Source organism: Haliotis rubra, unplaced genomic scaffold (assembly GCF_003918875.1).
Source record: "Haliotis rubra isolate DU_JTF1 unplaced genomic scaffold, ASM391887v1 Scf733, whole genome shotgun sequence".
Classification (NCBI taxonomy): Eukaryota; Metazoa; Mollusca; class Gastropoda; order Lepetellida; family Haliotidae; genus Haliotis; species Haliotis rubra.
Genome location: NW_025767450.1, coordinates 457,131 through 472,387, shown reverse-complemented (window position 1 = coordinate 472,387; position 15,257 = coordinate 457,131). Strand labels below are relative to the sequence as shown.

Genomic DNA, 15,257 nt, shown 5'->3' with positions numbered 1-15,257 from the left:
TGGTGACATGGGGGGTTTAGATAGTGTGCATGATGGATAGCTATGACCAAAGTAAATCAACATGTGAAATTACAAATATATTTCTGTCTTGGATATATCTCAAAGAAAAGGTGTTTTTCTCAGGCATAGAAATTACACAAAATATGTCAAATAACTCGATTTCCAATTGGAATTTATTCCTCGTACCATCTTTGGGAAAGAAAGAACGATTAATATTAAAATTTGATTATATAAATCTGATCTGAGAAATAATGCTGAATCCTCCCTTCATGTTCATGTACAATGTATTTTGGTCAGAGAGTGAGTGAGTTTTGGTGTTACGAGTTTTTCAACAGTAATCTAGTAATAGTTATGACGTAGTTGTAGGAAAGCCCGAGGTAATGCAGATCTCAGACGTTTATGTTTTTGTGAAACCCAGGAACACGTGTATGGCACTGACACATATAGAAACTTAACTGGGGAAAAGTGAGATTCGAACGCACAATGGGACACAACTCTGCAGAGTACATAGTCGACTGAACCCCCGTCATAGTTGCCATTACACACACAAAGAAAACCTAAAAAACAAAAAACAAACAAAACATTTTTGTTGTCAACAAAGAATCAAATTGCCCAAAGACAATCATCACTTTCACACTTGTTAATAGTTTTGATTGGCCGTGGGTCGACCAATCATGTGAAGCGCCGCTATTCGCAGAGTTGCATCCCTTGGGCATGCCAGAATTCTGGTGTGTCAAATTATGAGGTATCTCAGCACCATTCCCGTGCGTGTGGGTTTCACCCAGTCTTGGACCTGTATCAGTGCAGATATCAACTAAAACATGCTTTGATCACGAACGAGGTTTGAAGTCGTTTCGCTCTGTCATATTGCAGATCGTCAACAAGAGTGAGTGAGTGAGTTAAGTTTAACGTCACATCGGCAATACTTCAGCCATTTCGTGACGAGAACAACATAATTTATATCAACATTAAAATCAATAAGTTTAGAACATAAAAATCTGCCATCGAAGGACAGTAAAACTACTAGTGTACCATAGCTCTAAAATATAAAACTAGTACGTTATCATAAAAAATATAAGTATAGACAACACTACAATATAAAAACGGGCTATAGATCACCAGCAACTGAATCGTCAACAAGATAAAGAGGCAGACATCAGATATCAGGCACCACAAACAGATCACCCTGTACACACCAGAAATTAGCTTCGCGCATTGTACCCATGTTGAGCTCCGAACCCGACCTCTGGCGTGACGGCCAGAGAATGTTTTGAAATCAGTTTGTATGATCCTATAATCGAAAGACACGACACGCAGAATGAAAGAGGTGCGAAGAAACTGTGTGTGCGTTATCGTAATATTCCCGTGATACCTCCGACCCCTGTCACTAATCAGTAGATATTCGTCACGTGGTACAATCTCTATCTGCATCACCTGTATGGAACGAGCACGTGAAGGTAAGTGGGCGTGTTGGGGATATTTGCCAGACTTCACTTACACTACAAATCTTCCAATGTCGGGTTATAGTCAATTCATTACTCTGTGATTGATGGACAAGGTGTGAAGTAATACGGTGAATATCGTCCACTATTTCAGCCATGGTGTTATGTTTCCTGTGTCTACTATTTCAGCCATGGTGTTATGTTTCCTGTGTCTACTATTTCAGCCATGGTGTTATGTTTCCTGTGTCTACTATTACAGCCATGGTGTTATGTTTCCTGTGTCTACTATTTCAGCCAAGGTGTTATGTTTCCTGTGTCTACTATTTCAGCCATGGTGTTAAGTTTCCTGTGTGTGGTAATTCCGACATGGTGTTATGTTTCCTGTGTCTACTATTTCAGCCATGGTGTTATGTTTCCTGTGTGTGGTAATTCAGACATAGTGTTATGTTTCCTGTGTGTGGTAATTCAGCCATAGTATTATGTTTCCTGTGTGTGGTAATTCAGCCATGGTGTTATGTTTCCTGTGTGTGGTAATTCAGACATAGTGTTATGTTTCCTGTGTGTGGTAATTAAGCCATGGTGTTATGTTTCCTGTGTGTGGTAATTCAGCCATGGTCCTATGTTTCCTGTCTGTGGTAATTCAGCCATAGTATTATGTTTCCTGTGTGTGGTAATTCAGCCATGGTGTTATGTTTCCTGTGTTTGGTAATTCAGACATAGTGTTATGTTTCCTGTGTGGTAATCCAGCCATGGTGTTATGTTTCCTGTGTGTGGTAATTCAGCCATGGTGTTATGTTTCTGTGGGTGGTAATCCAGCCATAGTATTATGTTTCCTGTGTGTGGTAATTCAGCCATGGTGTTATGTTTCCTGTGTGTAGTAATTCAGACATAGTGTTATGTTTCCTGTGTGGTAATCCAGCCATGGTGTTTTGCTTCCTGTGTGTGGTAATTTAGCCATGGTGTTATGTTTCCTGTGTGTGGTAATTCAGCCATGGTGTTATGCTTCCTGTGTGGGTAATTCAGCCATGGTGTTATGTTTCCTGTGTGGTAATTCAGCCATGGTGTTATGTTTCCTGTGTGTGGTAATTAAGCCATGGTGTTATGTTTCCTGTGTGTGGTAATTCAGCCATAGTGTTATGTTTCCTGTGTGTGGTAATTAAGCCATGGTGTTATGTTTCCTGTGTGTGGTAATTCAGCCATAGTGCTATGTTTCCTGTGTGGGTAATTCAGACATGGTGCTTTTTTCCCTGTGTGTGGTAATCCAGCCATGGTGCTATGTTTCCTGTGTGTGGTAATTCAGACATGGTGCTTTTTTCCTGTGTGTGGTAATCCAGCCATGGTGCTATGTTTCCTGTGTGTGGTAATTCAGCCATGGTGCTATGTTTCCTGTGTGTGGTAATTGGGCTTCATGGTGTTATGTTTCCTGTGTGTTATGGTAATCCAGCCATGGTGCTATGTTTCCTGTGTTTGGTAATTCAGACATAGTGTTATGTTCCTGTGTGTGGTAATTGGGCTCATGGTGTTATGTTTCCTGTGTCTACTATTTCAGCCATGGTGCTATGTTCCTGTGTGTGGTAATTAAGCCATAGTGTTATGTTTCCCGTGTGTGGTAATTCAGCCATGGTGTTATGTTTCCTGTGTTTGGTAATCCAGACATAGTGTTATGTTTCCTGTGTGTGGTAATCCAGCCATGGTGCTATGTTTCCTGTGTGTGGTAATTCAGCCATGGTCCCATGTTTCCTGTGGGTGGTAATTCAGCCATAGTATTATGCTTCCTGTGTGGTAATTCAGCCATGGTGTTATGTTTCCTGTGGGTGGTAATTCAGCCATAGTGTTATGTTTCCTGTGTGTAATTCAGCCATGGTGTTTTGCTTCCTGTGTGTGGTAATTCAGCCATGGTATTATGCTTCCTGTGTGTGGTAATTCAGCCATGGTGTTATGTTTCCTGTGTGGGTAATTAAGCCATGGTGTTATGTTTCCTGTGTGTGGTAATTCAGCCATGGTGTTATGTTTCCTGTGTGTGGTAATTAAGCCATGGTGTTATGTTTCCTGTGTGTGGTAATTCAGCCATAGTGTTATTTTTCCTGTGTGTGGTAATTCAGACATGGTGTTATGTTTCCTGTGTGTGGTAATTCAGCCATAGTGCTATGTTTCCTGTGTGTGGTAATTCAGACATGGTGCTTTTTCCCTGTGTAGTAATTCAGCCATGGTGCTATGTTTCCTGTGTGTGGTAATTCAGCCATGGTGCTATGTTTCCTGTGTGTGGTAATTAAGCCATGGTGTTATGTTTCCTGTGTGTGGTAATTCAGCCATAGTGCTATGTTTCCTGTGTGTGGTAATTCAGACTTGGTGCTATGTTTCCTGTGTGTGGTAATTCAGCCATGGTGTTATGTTTCCTGTGTGTGACCTTCCCTGTGCTGTGTTGACGTGTCTACTTTCGTTATGTACAGGGAACCGACTACCCTCATCTCACACAAGTTCGTGTGTGGACTTACCGATGCACTGACGTCAGTAAATTACTATGCCTATCATGATCATATCTACACATAATACAGTTTTGAGAAAGTATGGGTGTATAGTGTCAAGTGGCACTGCATTTGTTGGGCAATCTCTTACAGCCTACTTTCGTTATAGAAATGAGTTTTGCAATCTAGGTTAGTCCATTGTATACGCGATAATAAACGGAAATGCACCTGTTGATAGCGCCTCTGGTGATACATGAAAGACCTTTATGAGAGACTAACTAGAAATCTAAGCTTGCTTCAATTCTGGCTTTAGCACTGCAGGGAAGGCTAGGCTGTAGGGAAAATAATGTGGTTCAGGGACTGTGAGACAGACTAGAAAAAATATATGTCAAATTAGTTTCAAAAGTCGTACATTGGGAGGAAATGACTGAGAGATAAATGCACGTAAGCAATGGCAGAAGTATATGTGCTTTATCGTGTTGTATACTTGACACGCGAACCCTGACCCCCTCATGTCTTCTCGGAGGGTGCATTTACGTCGTGTTGTGTGTCGTTGCTGACCAGTAGCCGTTTATTATGTGGCTCAACCTCACCCTTCACCGACTGGCTGGAACGAGGAAATGAAGTTGAGTAAACGTGCAGACGGTATTTGCCAGACTTCACGTACACTACAGTTCTAACAATGACCAGGTATAGCGACGTAATTACGCGGTGATCAAACGACAAGGTGTGAAGAAATATGGTGATAATGGTCTTAGAATTCAAGTCCTTCCCTCTGTGCTCCGTGGTCTACTCTCACTATATACAGATATATCGATATGTACAGCCTAATCTCAGGTGACTCGGTCTGTGGACATAACGGTACATTGACTCAAGATGGAAAACTATTAGGGCTGTCATTTCTACATTTAATCAAATATTTAGACAGTAAATATTCACAGCTGGAGTTGCGTTTGTTGGCGCAAGCAGTTGACACTAGCCTAGGTACTTTCGTTATGCAAATGAGCGCTGATATCGACGTCAGCGCTTTATGTGGCAAGTGCACGAGTCATTGTTGCTTCTTGGTGTAAATGGCGGGTGTGTTGTCGTCTTCATCAACGTTTTGCGTCAAACGAAAGCTGGACGTCCACGTAGTTGGCGGAAGCAGTGTGATTGTTTGGACGCCAAGTTTACACAATGGCAGAAACAAATGTGTTTCATCTTCGTCACTTCATCACAGTACCGAGATCACGCAAGCTGAAAATAAACCTGTCAACCATCCAAGGACTCTCTGTGTACAACATTGCTTAACTTTGACTGATAAGTGACCTGGGGTATTTGCACAAGACGACACCCCAACAGGCTGTTCTTGTCTCCCAGGGTGGGCACACAAAATATTGATTGCAGAAGACCTTGATCTTAGAATTTTCAGTCTTTCTCCAGAACACACACACACACACACACGTGCACGCACGCGCTCGCGCGCACACACACACACACATACATCTGTGAGGCTTGTCGGCTGTGGTTGCGCTGGTATGTCCAAAAATTTGAAATGAACACTTACTATCGTTTATATATAGAGAGAGAATACTAAATGGTGTCCCGTATAAGACCTTATTCATTCGTTAAATATTCATTTTTTACCCATCCAACATTAGCACAAAAATATATCACAATTCAACTTACAGAACGAGTGCATTACGCCGTCATAACAGAGGTCAAGGGTATGAATACATTTCATAAATGATTGTCAACAATAGTCTGTTTAATTTGATTTTTTTAAATGAACAAGGGCTTATGAAAAAGGGTTCAAATAACTTCAACCAACATATCATTTATTTTGTATAAATGCTATTACACGCAACCGTTACTTTGGCCATATTGCCTAGTGCAAATAGTCCCGTTAGCATGCAATGCGTAATAACATTGTAGATTTAATGCATCTTCATTTTGCAGATGGCGACGTCTCAGAAACTGCAAGAACATTTTCTCACATGCACCATATGTACAGAAGTATTTGACAATCCATGCACCCTTGTCTGTTATCACACATTCTGTCGGAAATGTGTCGTCAACTACACCAAAACCAAACCGGAAGCCATCAGTGCCAAGTCTCTGCTGTGTCCTTTCTGCAGCAAGATGACGAAAGTGACCTCCCCTGAGAGACCAATAGATGTGTGGGCGGATGACGTCAAACCGAGCTTTGTCATCCAGGGACTGCTAGACTCATTTGGTCCCGGATGTAAAGGTAAGGATCAATGGTAAACTGGTACTGCAATGCACGATGGTCTTTTGGATGTGTCTTGCATCACTCTCAAAAGAAAGGAAGGATAGACACGTGTAAAATCTGTGAAATATTCGTCTGTGGTCATCGTATAAAGTTTGTAGCCGCCCCATGTTCGACTCTTAACCTTTGCGAAGGCAACACACTCCCCTTACTCAATGTGAAAATGACTGATCTAAATCTACATGTAATTGTAAATACATTCATTATTTACTGATACAAATTTCAATTTTCATTATGTCAAACTAGTCATTCAAGTTCCCGAAATCTGAAGTCAGTCTTGCGGATATCTTTGTTTAATATATCGTGTTGTGAGGTAGCTTACACTAAAATTACTAGTAACAATAATTCATAAACCACAACAAATTGTGCAATTACGTATACAGATAGAGTGAGTGAGTTTAGTTCTATGCCGCCTTTGGCAATATTACGGCAATATCATGGCGGGGAAACCAGAAATAGGTGTCACACATTGTGCCTATCTGGGAAATCGAACCCGGATTTTTGGCATGACGATCGAACGCTTTGACTACAAGGCTTGCCTACCGCCCTTAAATAGCTACACGTGAGAACAAACACTCGATGATACGATGCTGAATGATTTTCATTCAACCATGGTTTTTTTGTCCAGATACAAAAAACTGCACGTTCTGTCATCGCGAAGGGGAGACAACTCCAGCGACTGTGTGGTGCTCTGTTTGTGATGACGCCCTGTGTGATGAATGTGCTAGGGCGCACAGTCGCATCTCATCCACACGTCATCACGATACAACTGACCTGACTAGTGAGGCCAGTATCCCCAGGAAACGAAACATTAAGTGTAAAGAACACAAGGATGAAAACATCAAATTCCTGTGCAAAGATTGCAAGAAAGTCACCTGTCACACCTGTTGTGTTATCTATCACAGGAAATGTGAATCAGTTGTCACACTGGAGTCGGAGTTACCTGCATTAAAGTCCCAGCTGTTGAATAAGAAGAAAACTATTTGGAAGAAGCAAATCCAAATGGAAGCAAAAGTTGATGCTGTTAAAGTGAACGTCGTTTCTGAGAAAGATCGATATGCAAGAATGGAACATGACATCAAGTCTTTTGGTAACAACGCGAGAGAAAAGATAACTTTCATGGAAAATAAACTTCTAGATGAACTGAAAGAAGTTTCTGAAAAGCACATTGAACAACTGACAGCCGACCTAAAGTCTGTTGAAATGTCAGTACACATGTACCGACGGCAGGCTGAGCTGATAGACCAGATTCTAAAATCTGAGTGTGACGTGGGCGTGTATGAGTTGTATCAGGGATGTGAGGCCGGTGATGTGGAGGTTGATGGAGACATAGACGTGAAGAAGAGGGGTAGAATAGCCAGGATCATGTTGAGACAGAATGAAGACATGTTGAGTAGAGCTCTGGACGATCTACAGCTGGGGGAGATAGATGTCCAGTATGACGGTATGGTGAACTTGGAGGCAACACCTGTATCTCAAGACACCAGTAACATGCTGGACCTGAAGGCTGCTCCTGTGTTACAGGACACCATTAGCGTTAAGGTAGCTGGAGATGAGAGTAATATGTACAATGGTGACTTAACAGTGTTGCCGGTGAATGGTACAGACACAGTGGTTGTAACAGACTACAGCAACAACAGTGTGAAGTCCTTCTACACCAGGAACAAACAACGACATCACAGCAAGCTCAGCCTGGGAGGTAAACCGTGGGGTATAACAAGACTGAAAGATAACCAGGTTGCTGTCACTGTGCCGCGTTCCAGTCAGATTGTAACAGTTGAAGTGAACCCTGACCTGGTGCTGCTGTCGACCATCAGAACCAGCAAACAGTACCGGGGTATAACGTCTGTGACACCGTCAACACTAGCAGCAGGTTCTAATAGTGACAAATGTGTGGATATTCTGGACACTAGAGGAAACGTCCTGAAGTCAATTAAACCTATAGTTCGTGGGAAGGAAATTATACATATTCCTGAGTTTCTTTGTACAACAAGAACAGGAAACATCCTTGTGTCGGATAGCTGTTCGAAGCGTGTCCTGTGCCTGACAGCTGGAGGGGACGTTGTGTTCACCTACCCTACACCAGGACACACAACACTGGGAAGTCCACGTGGTATCACAAGAACCAGCACAGGTGACATCCTGGTTACTGACTACTATCAACATACTGTTGTTCAACTGACTGAGTCAGGACGGTTTGTCAGAAACATACTCACTGCAGATGATGGCGTCTCATACCCGTTCGGAGTTTGTGTAGATGGACGTGGCCGTGTGTATGTTTGTAATTTGGACTCAGGTGAAATCAAAGTATTCAGTTTCAGTAACACAGTATAGACCTTTGATTCACTATCATTTGATCATTACATCTGAACATACTATAATCAACCACATTTACCACCACCTCCTGACTGCAGATTGACGGAGCTGGTAATGTACAGTGTTACAAGGTTTAACTACTGAATAGTGTGATTGAGTGTGAGTAAGATACAGTGTGACTGGGTGCAATTACTGTACAGTGCGACTGGGTACAATTACTGTACAGTGTGACTGGGTACAATTACTGTACAGTGTGATTGGGGACAATTACTGTACAGTGTGATTGGGGACAATTACTGTACAGTGTGACTGGGTACAATTACTTTACAGTGTGACTGGGTACAAGTACTGTACAGTGTGATTAGGGACAATTACTGTACAGTGTGACTGCGTACAATTACTGTAAAGCGCGACTGGGTACAATTACTGTACAGTGTGACTGCGTACAATTACTGTACAGTGTTACTGGGTACAATTACTCTATAGTGCGACTGGGTACAATTACTGTCCAGTGCGACTGGGTACAAGTACTGTACAGTGTGACTGGGTACAATTACTGTACAGCACGACTGGGTGCAATTAATGTACAGTGTTACTGGGTACAATTACTCTACAGTGCGACTGGGTACAATTACTGTACAGCGTTACTGGGTACAATTACTGTTCAGTGTTACTGGGTACAATTACTGTACAGTGTTACTGGGTATAATTACTGTACAGTGTTTCTGGGTACAATTACTGTAAAGTGTTACTGGGTACAATTACTGTACAGAGTTACTGGGTACAATTACTGTACAGTGTTACTGGGTACAATTACTCTACAGTGCGACTGGGTACCATTACTATCCAGTGTGACTGGGTACAAGTACTGTACAGTGTGACTGGGTACAATTACTGTACAGTGTGATTGGGGACAATTACTGTACAGAGTGACTGGGCACAATAACTGTACAGTGTGAATGGGTACAAGTACTGTACAGTGTGATTGGGGACAATTACTGTACAGTGTGACTGGGTACAATTACTGTACAGTGTGACTGGGGACAATTACTTTACAGTGTGACTTGGTACAATTACTATCCAGTGCGACTGGGTACAAGTACTGTACAGTGTGACTGGGTACAATTACTGTACAGTACGACTGGGTGCAATTACTGTACAGTGCGACTGGGTACAATTACTGTACAGTGTGATTGGGGACAATTACCGTACAGTGTGACTGGGTACAATTACTGTGCAGTGTGACTGGGTACAAGTACTGTACAGTGTGATTGGGGGCAATTACTGTACAGTGTGACTGGGTACAATTACTTTACACTGTGACTGGGTACAATTAATGTACAGTGTGATTAGGGACAATTACTGTACAGTGTGACTGGGTACAAGTACTGTACAGTGCGACTGGGTACAATTACTTTACACTGTGACTGGGTTAAAGTACTGTACAGTGTGACTGGGGAAAACTACTGTACAGTGTGACTTGGGAAAATTACTGTACAGTGTGACTGGGAACGATTACTGTACAGTGTGACTGGGTACAATTACTGTACAGAGCGGCTGGGTACAATTACTGTACAGTGCGACTGGGTACAATAACTGTCCAGTGGGACTGGGTACAAGTACTGTACAGTGTGACTGGGTACAATTACTGTGCAGTGCGACTTGGTACAATTACTGTACAGTGCGACTGGGTACAATTAATGTCCAGTGCGACTGGGTACAAGTACTGTACAGTGTGACTGGGTACAATTACTGTGCAGTGCGACTGGGTGCAATTACTGTACAGTACGACTGGGTACAATTACTGTACAGTGTGACTGGGTACAATTACTGTACAGTGTGACTGGGTACAATTACTGTATAGTGTGACGGGACAATTACTGTTCAGTGTGACTGGGTACAATTACAGTACAGTGTGACTGGGTACAATTACTTACAGTGTGACTGGGGAAAATTACTGTACAGTGTGACTGGGGAAAATTACTGTACAGTGTGACTGGGAACAATTACTGTACAGTGTGACTGGGTACAATTACTGTACAGAGCGGCTGGGTACAATTACTGTACAGTGTGACTGAGTACAATTACTGTACGTGCGACTTGTGTGAATGGTGACAATCACTGAATTGTAAGGTCCAGACTCAGTTTGTTTGCAAACAACATCGTGCATCTGTTATACTGCTGAAACAAATATATGCTTGTGATATAGTCACAATTGTACACTCGACTCAGCGTTTAACAGAGATTTCCTATGAATGGGGAAACGGTTTTGACGCTTTTGTTAGTATGTCTAACAAAGTGTGTGACTGAGGTAATCTGTCAGTGAGCATCTCCTGAATGTCCTTTGAACGTCTTGTAACGTATGCAAGTTAGAATAAGTTTAATGTTGTATTGTCTACGCAGCAGGGCTAAACCAATGAAGACACGGTTATTGGTATGGCATTACATTACATACTGAATAGTGCGGCGGTACACAACAAACCAAACATCCAAGCGTTTGGTGTGACATCACTATTTCTATTGCATTAACAGTTTCTGTTTATTAGATAAATGTCTTTCCAATAAACAGAGATTACGTATGACCTGTTATGTTGTAAATAGCCAATACCAGACACTGCTGGCATTTCCTGAGTGCAGATATTACTGTAGAGAGTATAAGGTAAACTCTACAGCACGTGAGATGAACCTCCTTTCTTTCACACCTGTGAGTGAGAAGTCCTTGTTACTGGTATCAAACGGGTGGCTACTCCAAGATGATGATCTGAGATGTTTTTATTCTAAATCCTTTTATAGTTTGCTGCCGTAGCAATGAATTCCAAGGGTCTCGAGCAATTAATAGTACCCGTGCAAACAATTATGAAGATATCGCAGGTAAGGTCAAGGATCTTGTTATCTCCATTGTGGATCCTATTGGAACATACAATGTGTACAACATTTGTATTTTTACTGGAGAGATGCGTTAAATTTCATGCATCGTATTGCAAATGTACTGATCCATTAACGTCAGGGTCTGTTTATGGTGTGATGGATTTGGCGAGTGGTTAGAGTTTACACGTTATATTTGGGACTATGCTTTCTCAGTAAAGTAGAGATTCTAGTAATTTTGTTGTGTTGAGTCCCTTCCGGAATTCGAACCCGCATTCTCAGAGTCAGGCACCTAATCGCCAGCACACACAGTCAGCCATCTAACCCACTCAGCCACTGATGCTTTCACAAAAATGGAAGTCGGACAACTGGTAGTCTAAATCACGGACTTTGTGTGCCCCTCTGACAAGTGTAAATTGGCTCGGCTCAAACGGCCGGAAGCTATGACTACACAATGCCATTTAGAAAGTGGTCAAATTTAACACATGTTATATGTGGGATTACACTTTTTCAGTAAAGTGCAGATTGTAGTCATTTTGTTGGGTTGAGTCCCATCCGGGACTGTAACTGTAACATATATATACATGAATTGAAAATATTGCCGAACATAACAAATTATTGTAATCAGTCATGGCAAGCCTTTTTCACATGTAGCATGAATTAATTTATTTAAATATATCAAACACGTTTAAACATAATTATTTTAAGTAATTGAAGATGTCCTCAATTAATTTCTAATGTTCAAAGTACAATTTATATGACATCTTAAACTGTACACTTCTGTGATATGTCTGAGAGTGTGACGTTATAAAAAAACAATTTCTACCACACTGTAAATATTCATATAAATCCAGATATCTCGAAAGGTTTTATCCACAAATTCATCACATATATTATTGTATTTCAGGCGTCTTTAATTCAGTCCATGATTTCATATCAAAAGTGAAATTAAAGATATAATTATTCTGAGGATTATTTGCATCAATTGTTGAAATAAATTAGAGCTTACACTCGAGGTGACTTCAACACATCTTGAAATGATATCTCAAATACAAATGATTTCAGATATCTGCAATTTAATTCGTGATATCACAAACGATTTTAGGATATGGTGAAGCAAATTATTATTTTTTCTATTTTTATATTGGTACATAGATTCCAGTCATGTTTAAATACATATTGTAGATTTCAGTTAGAAAACATTTAACAGAATACATCATGCAGAAGTTAAAACATCATTCTGAAAGCGGAATGTGGCAGATCGACCAGAATTTGAATAAATGATTTATTCTTGAACGTATCATAGCAGAATATTTTTGTCAGCTCGTAATATTTTTTTAAGCTCCTGTTGTAAAAACTGAAAGGTTGGCATCTGTTTGGATATTTTATAGCTAAGAAGATATTTTTGAAGAGGATAAAAATCACGTTGATTGGATCATTATTTTTATGGCCGAATCAGAGCAAACTTGGTTCTTTCGTGAACTTAACATTTACATCCAGAATTCCAGATTTTGCCAAATAGGAGTAACCTTGCTACAATCATAAAATAGGTGTGTTATAGTCTCTAAAGAACCAGAAGAATAGCTGCACAAGTCATGGTCGATTGCATCTTAAAAAGTCTATTATTTGTTGGCAAAAGATAGAGTTTGTATTGAAACCATTGCAGATTGGTGTCTTTGGGACAGCGGAACGGGATATGGTTATATTGTTGCCAATAGTTTGTATCGATTTCATTCTCTGGTATCCTATTCCATTTTACACAATGCTGATTTTTGATTGATTTTGTTTCAAGTAAAGTCCTGTAAAATATTTGACTTTCGTGTTTTTGTCTAGTCAAAAAGTTTAACATATATGGTTGCTAAGTTGACATTACTTCTTTTGAGGAATGCTCTAACTGAGTTAATGACTCCTGAATATATTAGAAAGTTTGTTTTAACATACACGTAAAATAGTTTTCCTATCGATTAAGATGTTTTGATTATACCAGATACATTTATTGAGAGGTGAATTTTGTGAATCTGCTGCCCAATGTCTTGATGGCAAGTCCCATCAGGCATTCAGAAGATCACAGTAGAAATTGTTGCGAACAAGTGGAATGATAACTTTTTCTTAGATTGGACAATTATATTCAAACATACTGAAGGAAATTATGATATCTTGAAAATATTTTTCTATTTCTTAAATTGGATTAATGACATAGTAAGAGAATTTTAAAATGTTGAATCATGTTTTTCTAGTGATATCCGTAATTTAATTCCTGATATCCTGTCATTAAATATAGATATGAAACATATATACCCGACATCTTGAATTGATACGTTTCTTATAGGCATCTTCAAATAATGAAGTACTCTGGGTAATGTTTCAAATCATGGCGTTAAGCAGACACGCCATGATATAACTTGGCGGTGGGGTAGCCAGGTGGTTAAAGCGTTTGCTCGTCACGCCGAAGATCACTGATTCGACTCCCCACATCGGTGCAATGTGTGGAGCCCATTTCTGGTGTAATCCGCCGCGATATTGCTGGAATATTGCTACAAGCGGTGTAAAACGATACTCACTCACTCATGAAATAACTGGACAGGGGGGTTGCTACCATTGTAAAAAAAGCCAGGCCTTACACATAATTGTTGCTAAAAAGTTGCGCGAGCCCTCAATACTATCAAATATAAAGTTTTGCAATCTATCGGGCTTGCACGAAAAAATTGGCTTGCAACGCGCCTGCTGGAATACTGTTTGAAGCGGTGTTAAGCCACAATTACTCACTCACTCATTCTCCCTTATCCGGAGGCGTATGCCTTCACTTCGGTGATAACCATAAAGACCTAGCCCAGATGGGGTCTGCCCTTGCCATGCTGCAGTCTGAAATTTCGAACTATGATTCTATGAAGTGGAAGACAAAATATCGTTAGCACATAGCTGGGCAGTCAAATGTCCAACCAAGATGACCAAGTCAGTTCGCCTGTCATGTGTGATGCCTACCCCAACGATGGCACAATGACACTGGCATAAGGCTCCGTTGCAAACAACGTTTTCTGCCATTTGTCGATTGGGGACAAAACTTTGATTCGTCTGTAAACATGACATAAAGCAATTGAGCCATTGACCGTTCCTAGTGTTGCAAGCCTGGCCCCAAAATTTGCCGCCTGTGGTAAGCCGTTAGGGGCACGTCCTTTACAGAACGCCGTGCTTTCAGGCCGACTGTATCCTTGTGTCATGTAAGTTCGATCACTTACGAACTGTCGCTGAAGTTTCAAAGTTTTATTCATATAATCTTATTTTCAAATCTCTTACCTCTAAACTTGTTTATTTATGTCAAACATTTCCAAAATCCAGGTATTTTTACTGCTTTTCACAATCGCGGCATGGCCGCAATCTCACTGTCAACGCAAGTGACCCAGAAAGCTACGTCACATAAGTTCGATCATATGATTGGCTGGCTTGTCGCGTAAACAGGATGACTTGTAAGGACGAACTCTTGTGTCAAATTCAGAGCTAGAGCAGTTCCAAGTAATTTAATGGTATTTATGTCCATGAAACGTTCATTATATGTTTCAATACTTCTAAAAACGATGAAAAGTCACCAATATTCAGCTTATATACAAGTATTATGCAGGGAATTATTCTTCAGGCACATCGTGACGGGCTTCAAACCTCAGAATGTAGACAAACACCACGAACTGGCTTGCAGAAACGTAAATGTGTTCTGTGCTGACATATAGGGTGGGTACATTGTGCCCAGGCTGTATTTATCAATGAGGCAATAGCTCGAACTTTATCAGGTACAAATTCACGGAAATTCTCAAAAAGCATTAAGTTTTCTATAAGAAATGTCCCTTACTTGTTTCCAAAGTATATCACGTGTCTGGACATGTCACCATTAGACGAGCAATGTAAACA

At 40.7% G+C, this 15,257-nt stretch overlaps 1 protein-coding gene across 1 annotated transcript; it reads left to right on the top strand.

The window, feature by feature from the left end:
* The first annotated feature begins 1,423 nt into the window (after window positions 1–1,423).
* LOC124259703 (protein wech-like) lies at window positions 1,424–11,071 on the top strand. The gene is made up of 3 exons (XM_046693892.1): window positions 1,424–1,457; window positions 5,846–6,137; window positions 6,805–11,071. Exons 2-3 carry the CDS (start codon window positions 5,846–5,848, stop codon window positions 8,508–8,510), a joined length of 1,998 nt encoding a protein of 665 aa, XP_046549848.1. The 5' UTR covers window positions 1,424–1,457; the 3' UTR covers window positions 8,511–11,071.
* The last annotated feature ends 4,186 nt before the right edge of the window (window positions 11,072–15,257 follow it).

Bases quoted from the DNA above. Each gene is read 5' to 3' on its own strand.
- LOC124259703 (XM_046693892.1), top strand. From the start codon at position 5,846: ATGGCGACGTCTCAGAAACTGCAAGAACATTTTCTCACATGCACCATA. The intron at 6,138-6,804 runs GTAAGGATCAAT...TTTTTTGTCCAG, and splicing joins ATTTGGTCCCGGATGTAAAG to ATACAAAAAACTGCACGTTC.